The 11543-nt window shown below is 33.8% G+C and overlaps 1 protein-coding gene across 2 annotated transcripts in view; it reads right to left on the reverse strand.

Annotated features, from left to right (window-relative positions):
- LOC142345338 (synaptotagmin 1-like) overlaps window positions 1-11312 on the reverse strand; it is an 83665-nt gene extending 72353 nt beyond the window's left edge. The window contains exon 1 of one of the 2 annotated variants that reach the window (XM_075397346.1): window positions 11210-11312. Coding sequence is in view for 1 of the 2 variants with exons in the window: in XM_075397345.1 (XP_075253460.1) it covers window positions 9480-9687 (208 nt within the window). In the remaining variant the exon portion in view is untranslated. The other variant, XM_075397345.1, reaches the window with a different exon arrangement.
- Window positions 11313-11543: the final 231 nt, after the last annotated feature.

An 11543-nucleotide genomic window follows, 5' to 3' on the forward strand; every position in this document is an offset into this window, starting at 1 on the left:
ACTGCCAGCAGAGAACTTTCAACAGCAGTTAAAACACTCACGTTTACATTTTAAATGCCGAAAGTCTGTAGTGCCAGAAGTTGCTACTTACCCAGAAGTTGACTTCCCTTGACTTTCGTCATTTTAAAACGTGCGCGTTTCGTGTTTTAAGTAATGGTTAGGTTACTCTGCTTGAAGTCACTGAGAACTTCTGGCGTTTATCGAGAACCGCGAAGCGGTTCGAGATATTAAGTCAGAATTTTGAAGTGACTTTTGCAGAGTCACTTAACCATGCTTAAAACACGAAACGCGCATGTTTTAAAATGACGAAAGTCATCGAAATTCAACTTCTGCCTAAGTAACAACTTCTGACATTTTAACTTCAGGCACTGTAGAATTTTGGCATTTTAAAATGTGCGCGTGAGTGTTTTAAGCATGGTTACGTGACTCTGCAAAAGTCACTTCAAAATTCTGCCTTGCAGTTCTCGATAAACGCCAGAAGTTCTCAGTGACTTCAAGCAGAGTCACGTAATCATTACGGAACAGTCAGGATGGAATAGAACTGTCAGCAGAGAACTTTCAACAGCAGGGAACTGCCAGAAAGCAAAAAATATTAAAAAACAACAACTTGTAAGACTCTCCTAATGAGTCCATTTCTAAATTACTCATTATAGTTAGTTCCTCATTAAAAATTGAATATCATCCAGCATACAAATTCAATTATTTATTCTGAGCAGAAAATTCAAATATTTATTCTGAAACTAATTCGGAACAGAAGATTTTTAACTGGCCAGACTTGGAACCGAATTTTTTGTCTGATTTTTGTCTGCGCAGGGCAGAAAATGACATGATCATACCATGACAACTGTAAAAATACAGAATTGAAATATCATGATTCTATACTGTTTTGCTCCTAGAATGTACTCCGGGATGTAATAGAAAACTTGTGTAGAGTGGCTCAAAAATTTTAAACTTATTATGCAATGCAATACGAATACAAATTTATTTAAAAAAGATTGACTCGTTATGGTATATTCAGACGAAAAAAGAGATTTTTGCGAGCATCATCATATAGGCCTATAACAAAAGGGCTTGGGGTACCTGCAACAATGCAACCAAAGTAAGAACCAGAAACAAAGTCTGAACAAGAGAGAAATCATAATATCACGAGTATGTGCAAATATCTTTTTTGGTGTTTGTTTTTGGAATTTGTTTGGCAATACTTTCCCTTGCTTGTTAATAATTTGACTAATGACCAATAAACGCTACAATTAAAACTTGTTGAGTTATACTGGTGAGCAAATATTCCACTATAAAAGAGTTCTGTTCCTTTATTTAGAGAATAATCTATGATCAAAGAACACTCTGTCATGAGCCAGAAAAAAAACAGTTCGTTTCATTTAAAAGGCTTGCACGGGTCTGTGCTTAGAACTGAATGTTGCGACATGTCTCACAAGATTTAAAATGTTTAAGCATCTAAGAATGGATTGCATTGTTGCTATGTCTTTTTTTTCAATCCAGGAATCGGATTGTATTGCTGCTCTGTCTTTTTCTATAAGATCTTTTCACACATATTTCCATGACATTGAGCTTTCGAAATGGGATAAACAGGCAAAACTCAGCGATCATCAAGTTTCATTAGAGGCCCGTAGCGGCGTTTTGTAGTCCCTGCAGTGCTTAGAGTGGTGAAACTACTGGGAAGGCCGTAATTCAAGGTTAAAATGACATTTTTAGGAATATTGGAGCCCAAAATGGTCCAATTTTTCAAGTTTATTCGTCATTTTTCAAGTTTTTTGTCTAATTAGTCTTAAATTAGTAATTGTCAAGGTTGACGAAGGTAAATTGCAAGAAAAAATTACTTGCTACGGCCATTTTATGGCCCTTTTGGTAAAACAAACATAATCACGAAAAAAGATACGAATTTTTTTTCAATTTATTTGATAATATTCGTAATTTTTTGAGTTTTTCAAGCCTCAAGAGCCATGAAAAATCTCCTAGAGGATTTGAAAAAGCTGCATAGATTCTAATCGCAATGAAACGGTTTTTAACACTTTAATGTCACGAAGTTTAGCTACGTTTTGAAAAAAAAAAACTTTCTACTTTCTGAAGTTTTTTCTCAACGTTTTGTCATTTTTTGAGTTTTTCCAGACCCAGTTAATAAAATGTTATTGCATAGTTTCTAGAGGTAACAAAAATGAGGGGTAAAAAAATAGCAAGGGCAATACAAAGTTTTCAAAATTTGTTATCACGAATTTGAGCATTTTTTCTAAATAAATAATTTTATTGGCAGTGCAAACGTTTTCATTTTTGTAATATCAAAATTTTCGCAATTTTTGACAAAATTTGAGATTTATATTAATGTTCTGAAAGCGTTTGTAACTGTTGCGTTTTTACAGCATCAGGAGCAACGAAAACTCTTGTACTGTTTGATAATAGGTTACTGCATTTTTTTAATAAGAACTGTAAATGATTTCAGCATTTTAAAATTGTAATTTTAGCAATTTTTGATGATAAAACCTTCAATTTTATCAAGTTTTCGAAACCGTTTGTAATATTTGACTTTTTCTTCTGCCAGCGGCCGAAAACCTCCTATAGGGTTTGATAATATGTTACTGCTTAGTTGCTATGGGCAACGGAATGGTATTCAACTTCTTAATACCACGAACTGCTGCAGTTTTTTCAATAATAGTTGAACTTTTATAACTTTTTCTGAAAATTTTTGTTATGCAGCTTTTTAAGGCTTGAAGTGGGTTTATGGATAGCCTCTGGAGACAATAAAAATGTTCTGAAGAAACTAATCGGAAAAATTTTAGCAAAACTTCATCAGAATTTGCAATCGTTACGGGCCAACGAAATTTTTTTTAGGTCTCGGATATAGCTTACCAAACGGATGCCGGAGATACAAAAGTTTTTCGAAATTTTAAATATTGCGAAAGAAGAAACTTTCATTATATTTTTCAGCTTTCAATTTTCTTTTTATTGTCTTTTTCTCAGTTCTTGCTATTTTTAATAGCCAATAAAGTTCTATCAATGCGTTTCCTGGTTCACTGGGTATATTTTATTGGATCAAATGTTTCCTCCAGTGTATAAGCCTCAAATTTTAGAAATGATTACATAGTTTTTAGTTTGTTTCTCATTTTTCGAAGTTTTTCTATTTGGCTGGCGTTGCTCACCTGATATATTCCTCAGGCACAGTGTTAGAAATTTCTTCATTCATTTTATTGGGTTGTAATTTCTGACTTGTCCTGCTATTTTGATCTTACAAAATGGGATAAACAAGGTAATTCTAGTGGGCATTAGGTTTATTAGGGGACCAAAGCCAGCTTTTGTAGTCCTTCAACTGCTTAGGGGGGGCAGCTGCTGGGAATTACTTAATTCAAGGTTGAAAAGTCATCTTTAGGAGTTATCGAGCCCAAATTGGCGCAATTTTTGAGGGTTTTTTGTCATTTCTCGAGGTTTTTGTTTGAGCAGTTTTGAATTGAGGTTAGTCAAACTAATAAAGGGTTTTTGCCAGATATAGTCACCTCTCTGACCATTTTATGATCTATACCTTTGGGTACTGCGAAAATGAACGAGCAAAATGATAAAAACTTTTGGCAATTTTTTAAAAAAAATTTTTTGGATTTTTTTTTTTTGCTTTTTTTGTGTTATGGCAGCCTGAGGGGTCAAGGAAGCTCCTGTGGAGTTTGATAATAGGATAGTGCAGAACTTCTAGTTGCAATACAAATATTTTCAAGATTATATTATCACAAATTTTAGAAAATATTTGCAATTTTTTTCAATTATTTTACCTAAATTTCCATTAAGTTTTTCTACCCTTAGAGGCCGGGAAACCTCCTTCAAGGTTTTTTTGAAGACTTTCCTCCTTTTTGAGAAGCCCCATTCTCAAGGGTCTTTCAAACTCCTATACATTAAATAGTATCTAAGTGCATTGCTTATAGTAGCATTGCAATGTTTTTTATTATTTTAATAAGACAAATTTTGCAATCTTTTCAAAACTTGAGATTTTTTTCATCTGTTTTGAAAATTTTTGTCTTTTTTTGACTTCTTCAGTCTGAGGGGCCAAAGAAATTTTTGTGGGTTATGATAATAGGTTACCTTATATTGTCTAGCTGCAAATAATGGTTTCGAACATTTTAATATCACAAATTTTTTTTTCAAAAATTTGATAAAATTTGAAATTTTTCAAGTATTCATGAAAACACTTCTTTTGTTCATCTTTTTTGCCTCAGCTGCCAGACAACCATCTCCTGGATTTGAGAGTTTGTAACTGCATTTTTGCTAAAGGCATTGGAAAGGGCATTTTAACATCACGAAATTTGCAATTTCGTGATAATCTTTTTGTCTTGTTCCTAGTTTTTTGGTCTTTATTAATCAGTTAAACATTTTATGGCTTGAATTTGGGTTTTTAGATAGCCTCTGGGGAAAACAAAGCGGTTCTGATGAAATTTCTTGATCTTTATGGGCCAATTTTGAAGTTTCTTGAATTGAAGTTTCTTGATCTTTACGGGCCAATTAAACTTGTTTGGGTCAAGTAGATTGGACACTGAGCAAAATTCAGAGACGCAAAAAATGATTTAATATTGCAGAATGAGAAACTTAAATAAACTTAAATAACTTAAGAACTTCAGTTTTTGTCATATTTCTTTTTTTTCTATCTTTAATGGCCAATAAACTTCTTTCAAGGCTTGTGCATGGGTTAATAGGTATATTTAAAGGAATCAAATTTGGCTTTGAGTTTTAAAGCTTTAAGAGTTTTTGCAATGAATTTAGTGTTTGTTCTATTTGATTATTTTAGTTTCTCAACTCTTGTTATTGTTTTTGTTTTGGTTGCCATTGTTGAACCGGTCTATTGGTCAGGTACAGTAGTTCTGAATTTTTCAATCACTTCTTGGGATTGTGTTTCAGGACTTGTCCTGCTATGGTTTTATTTTCTAGCTTTTCAAAGAAATCGTCTGTCGGTAAAAGAAACATTAGTAATTAGTTTTCCTTTCCATTTAGCATTTTACAAATTTTCCAGTGGCATCTAGTTGTAGTTACTCTGGCAAGAAGTGTTGAATGTTCTGCTGCGTTTAAATTGTACTGTACCTAACGTTCAAAGAGAAAGTTCTTTTTCTGCAATGATTGAGAACGAATTCAGAATTACTTCTGATAACCTCTGATTCAGTCAAAACTTCAGAATCAACCTTCCCTGAAACTCTCCGAAGCAGAGTAAAATTCAGAATGAAATTTTCTGAAATAGTTCTCATTAAGAACAAAAATCAAAATTTATTAAATATCTCAATATATGAAGTTAATCTAATTCAGACAAAAATCATAGTCTGATTCAGAGTCTAATTCAGAATATTCAGTGTCTGATTAAGAGTCTGGTTCGGAGTCGGAATCAGAATCTAGTTCAGAAAAAATCAGCGTTTGATTCTGAGTCGGATTCAGAATCTGAACCGGAATAATTCAGAGTGCGATTCAGAAAAAAATCATGGTCTGATCCAGGGTCTGAATGATAGTCTGAACCAGAGAACATCAGTGCAAAATGTGGCATGAAAAGATTCTGATTAAGTAGTGAATTGTTTCCGAAAAACTTCCTGATTTAACACTAAATTACTGAAAGATAGATGCGCGCAATAATAACTCAAACAAAGTTAACAGCAACGCATAATACTATTATCAGGGGAAAATGAGACAGAGATTTATTCAAAGTTAATACGAAGTAAACAATAAAAGCTATTGCAGAATTCAAGCGTATCCTTTATTTTAGTGGAACCTATGGCGTCAAAAAAGTATGTCCGTTACCTTCAAGTAGATTTCAAGTGACTCTTTAAACTCATTTGCTGCAGTTACATAGCATTTTTTCCCAGTTTTTTTCATTCAACCTATGAACAGGTTATACGCATCCTACAGCAAAACCCAAAAATTTCAATGTGCTAACACGTAATCAGCAAAAAGTGAATCATTAAAAAATTGAAAATAGTAACCTTGATACCAATTTAGCGGCAAATTCAGAAAAGCAACCAGAATCTTTTGAATCAAATAAATCAAACACTTAGCGTGATGCTGCAAAACACAGACAGCAAGGTAGCAAAGAATTAGCTACCCAAATAGTTAAAAAAGAGTTCATCATATAACTTTAAGTTTATCTTTTCGATGAGAATAATTTCAAGAACAATTTTCACAACAGTGTTTGTAATAAGAAAAAATCTCTGAATACTTAAGGAAACCAACTGGATTTATAGAAGGTTGCTGTAAAGTGAAACAATCTAAGTTTCCAATTCCATTTTTTTAAGAAAAGCCCAAAAAAAGTATGGTTTTGCTGAAATTGTGCTATCAGAATCTAAAATAATATCAATAATTGAATCGTTCGAAAATAAGGGAGTTTCAAAAAACTCGAAAAAAATCATTTTAAATGCAAAACAGAAAATTGAGCTGAAACTAGCTCAAAATTTTTGCAAGGCGGTTTTTTCCAAAACAAATATTTATAGCCGTTTTTGGTTTTGTAAACCTGTAATGTTAATTCAGGTCTTCAAAGAAAAACATATTTGAACTCACAATTTTTAGTTGAACAAGCCTTGTCTAGTTTTGGTTTGCAGCTGCGTAGAAATTCTGATCAATTAGTAAAAAAAACAGCTATCGTAAAGAACAAGTCAAGAAAAGCATTGAAATTTAGAGTAAATTTTATTTGCAAAGTAAAGAAACAAAAGAAACTTTTGGTTTCTGTTTATTACTTCTCGTTTTCAAAAAACTTTGCATTCTTCGGATACTACTACTATTTTGATAGACATTTTATTTGATGTTTTATCATCAGCAAATTTTGTTATTGATCTCGTCTTCGTAATTCCGTAGAAAATGTAGGGGTTTGCAAATGAAATGTAATTTTCCAGTCGAAAAAATCAACCGCATTTTTCCTTTACCAATTTTCCTGCAGAATGCTTCCATTTTCGGTTTCTCCTTCAAATCTTCTAATTGCTCATTTTAGATTTTATATAAACTAGATAACCAATAAATTAGAATTTTTTTCAGCAAAATTCAGACTTCAAAGAAAATTGAAATTTTCTCAGAGAAAAATTTGCAATTAGACGAACTTCAAATGTCAACTGGCAGTTTTCTGTCTTTCCTCACAGTCTCACAAAAAATAACAATTTATGTCGTATTGTCAACGAAAATATAGAGGAACTTATGCTCTGATGTAATTTTTGGCTGTGATCTCTCTCTTGGAGAATAAAAAACTCTGGCTATAATGTTTCTCTGGGAAAAACAAAAGATTAATCCAACACATTTTTGGAAAAATAGCTTCGAGGAAATCCTGTGAAAATTGTGAAAACATGGGTCCAAATTCCTTTCTCATACATTTTCAGCCGCCCGTTTTGGATGCATCGATCCATTTTTTTACAATTAACAGAACTAAAATTTTAAAATTGTCTATATATTTTTACAAATCCAAAATTTTCATAAACAAATGTGATCATCAATGTAATTGCTTGACATCAGAAATGTTTTTTTTCTGGCAGCTCTGGTCAGGCCAGCACACTAAAAGTTCATTCGGATAAATTTTTTTCTGTGGAAAATATGTTGATATTAGTCAAACACAAATAATCCCTCAGAAAAAATATCCATTAACAAAATCTGTTTTCTATTTTAGTTGTCCGGATGGTTGCTATCACATTCATTTGATGGATCAAAGTTTGCATGTTAATTAGACGCATGTTTAAAGGGAGAGACGAACCTGACTACCACAAATAACAAAAAGAATAACAAGCCTAACAGTCCAAGGCTTAAAACGGTGTCAAACAAAATCATGAGAGTTGGAAATTTTGCAGTTCAATTAAAGGTAATAGACACAAATTTTTCGATCAATTTACAAAATGGATTTTGTCAATTAAGCGGCTTCCTTCAAAGCTAAAAAAAACATGGTACCAGTTTTTGATTTTAATTTAGTTTATATTATAAAATTAAATTAAAATATATATTTTATGTATAATTTTCAAAAAAAAAAGAATCAGCAAAATGTTATCTGGAACTCCATTTTTGTGATCGTTTTGTTTGGTATTGTTTTACTATTTGGGTCTGTTTTGAGTGTTTATCCTGGTTCAGATGTCAAACCCAAGCGACATTTGATAAGAACGTTACCAGATTTTGTCCTATGATCTCTAATCAGACCATAGTGCGAGCAAATAAATAGCGCAATCTTTTTGCCAGGGTAGCTGTCTCTGATCAGACGATTCCCGATGAGGGAGCAAAGCGCCCTCTGATCAAACCATTCTACTTTTCATTTTCAGAAATTTTAAATTGGAACAAAATATGCAACCTCAAATTGCAGTTCACAACTATAGTTTGAATAAATCAGTAAATCTGTTTATTTGACGTTTGGGCAAAATTGAAAACTAATTGACAAAATTATTAACAAAATTTATTTCGAAGTTCCTGCACAATCTCGACACTTTTCTCTGTGGTCTGACTTTGCAGCGACTCTTGATCAGACTTCATCCAGACTTTGCGCCCTGATCACACTTTCGTGGTACCTTTGTCCAGATTTGTGTGCGACCTATGATCAGATTCTGCGAACTATGTCCGGACTTTGCTCTCTGATCGACATTTGTGCGAACATTGTCCAGATTATCAGGCGATCGAAACCGAACTTTTAATTTGATTCTCTCTATATACCGTGTGCAACATAAATGATCTCATCAGAGGTGACTTGGGTCTGGCTCTTCAACAAGCATGCAAATAATCCCCCCATAAAAACGTGCGAGCTCTTTCAAAGATGGACCTGGATAAGCGAAAAAAATATGCTTCAGCAAAATTGTACAATGCACGCCATCATTTGAACAGGTCATACTAGCAGGCCAAGTGTGATAACCTCTACGTCAACTGGTCTTACGCTCTCGAACGTGGGCATCTCTTTCAGCCCCTTCTGTTGCTCTTTCTTCATCCTTATGGCTTCATCTCTCTAACCACGTGTACGTGAACAAGTAGAGCTTCTTGTCTAGCTACTACTTAAGCCGCGTCTTATGGACAATTTACATTTGTTTGTTTTCTCTGAGCTTTCTAACAAAAGAAAAGGTGCGAAATATCTAAAATCAGAGCATTTTGGGATAGTTTCCGTTTGCGCCATACCCCCCCCCCCCCCCGAGCTTTATAGTGAGCGCATATTGTTTGCAACTCTCAAGCGCACGTGCCATATTTGTTGGTGCCACATAATGATGGTCTAAGTAACTGCTCTGTAACTGTAGGATGCATAGAATACGAGGGGAGGCCAATTTCTGACCTTTTTATGTGTTCGATAATAGCATATCAATAGTCGGGTCTTTCTCATTATAGCCCCCCCCCCCCACACACACACACACACACACACACACACACCAGCTTAGTGATCAAGCCCCCCTCTCCCCGAACATGGCAATTATACCATAATGGGGGCCATATTTTCGTAGGGGTCTATAATAGGAAAGACCCCCCCCCCCCCTCCCCCCCCCCCCCAATATTCAAAAGTAATAAGAAGAACTCACGCTTTTTTTGAGGCTCTGTCAAGTATTTGTCCCATATGTGGTGTTTAATATGCCAAATAAGAATGTAAATTAAACCTACGCAAATAACAGCTACCATGAAATAAATCACGAAGCGACTGAACAACTTGTGAAGCAATTCCATGGAAAATGATTCCCAGCGGAAAATGCCGCCGGTGTTGTCTACTGAGTTATAAGATGAAGTTAGCATTATGAACAAACGACTTAAATTATTAACAATTGTTTTGAACTTGCGAACAAATTAGAGTGCTGAACCAAGAAATTAACTAAATAAATTTTGCAATAAAAGGGGCTCTGCTTAATAAGTACAAGAAAATAAACAAAATAGGAAACAATTTTTCCTACGTTATTAAAATTTATCACTCTTCTAAAACCTCACGTTATGAAAATTTTTCACACTTCTAAAACCTCAAAGATTATAATTTATAATTTTTCAGCAATTTTTGGTAACTAAACATGGCATCAGAAATTGAACACAATTTTGGATGTTTTCGCTTTTCAAAATTTTTGAACAAGTCGTAAAATCTAGTTCGAATGATTAAGTTTCTATCTGATAAATTTTTGTCTCGAATTACTGTAATGTGGTTGATAAAATTCAACCTTTCCCTTGTAGTATGACGTCACAGTGGGGTGATTTTTACATCGATTTACTAATTCCCATCAAAATGGAAGGGTGAAATTCAATATTCCCAAATTTTCAATGCTGTTCTTTTCTGGTAGCCCAAATTAAATCCGGCTACTCGAAAGGGGGAACATTGCTCTAAGTATAGTAATTTAATCAGCGAAGCGTAACGAATTGGCAATGGAAGGAACGGTAATTTGATAGACTATGCTGATAATACATATCATATAGTATCTCTTTTAATTGATAATTTCTTATTTCAAAGGAATGGCTGCGCAAGTACTCCCACGCTTTTCTAATTTTTTTCTGCGTCATAAATTATTCAAATTATAAAGGCTATTCGCCTTATAGTTAAACGGTGAAAATACCTTTCTTATAAAAGCTTCTCAATTGTAGATTAAACATTGGATAACAGATTGCTACAATTTCAAAAGAACAGGGAGAAAATTACCCCCTCGATTTTGGTATTCAAATCGTAAATTTGACTTACAAAAAGGGGGAAAAGGAAAAAGGGGGTAGCTGCTGATTACATGTGAAAAGAATTTTAGTCTCCTTGGAGCAACGATGGGTTCAAATTTGGTAAACAAAATGGTGGTAAAATACTACTGCAGTTATCAGCAGTTTATTAAACGCTTAAGGAGGAGTTTACTGAAGGTCGTAAAAAGTATCAACATGCCAACAAAATGCCTGGAAAGCCTCTAATAGCTTCTTATAAGCAACTTACATAAAAATCAATAGCGCCAAACAACTTCTAAGCGTATATTTTACTTCCTGTATCAAATGTTCGGATAACTTATTTTCGTTTACGGATAAAAAATTTCCATAAATAGAAGTTAAACGACTCAAAATTTTTTTTGGATAGTTGTTTTTCATTTTAATGAGATTTTCTCCGCTTTGTTAATACATATAATTTTAAAAATAATTTGAAATTCGCTTTATTCATCTGATTATTCGCTATTTTAAGAAAAAACTGCTCTGTGATTGGCTGTATAATCAACACGTGCTTTTTAATGTCCTTAAGAACCACTAAATGGAATGGAACACAAAGAGCAGTATGGTTTTTTTTCAATTCGGGATAAAAAATTATCACCTTTTAATGGCTTGTCAGAGATGAAATTAGAATAAATTTATCAGGCGCTGTAAAAACTTTGGGTGTTTTTACGTGGTGTGGGGTCTTCTTTTTAGGCAGACAGGATGTGCGAGGGGGCGGGGGGGGGGTTTGAACTAAATATATTCCCATAAGAAACATTTGTAATGGTACATCTAGCGTTCAAATCAGGCCTTAATAGAATTAGGCCGGATATAAACGGAAATAACCGGTTTAGTAGGCTTTAGCGGAGATCAAATTCAACCAGAAAGCAAAAAATAAATTACAATGTTCGCCTACGCAAAATGCCCACAGCCGTGCGAACAAAAACTGAAAA

The sequence above is a fragment of the Convolutriloba macropyga genome, chromosome 9 (genome assembly GCF_964194025.1).
Source record: "Convolutriloba macropyga chromosome 9, txConMacr16.3, whole genome shotgun sequence".
Taxonomy (NCBI): Eukaryota; Metazoa; Xenacoelomorpha; order Acoela; family Convolutidae; genus Convolutriloba; species Convolutriloba macropyga.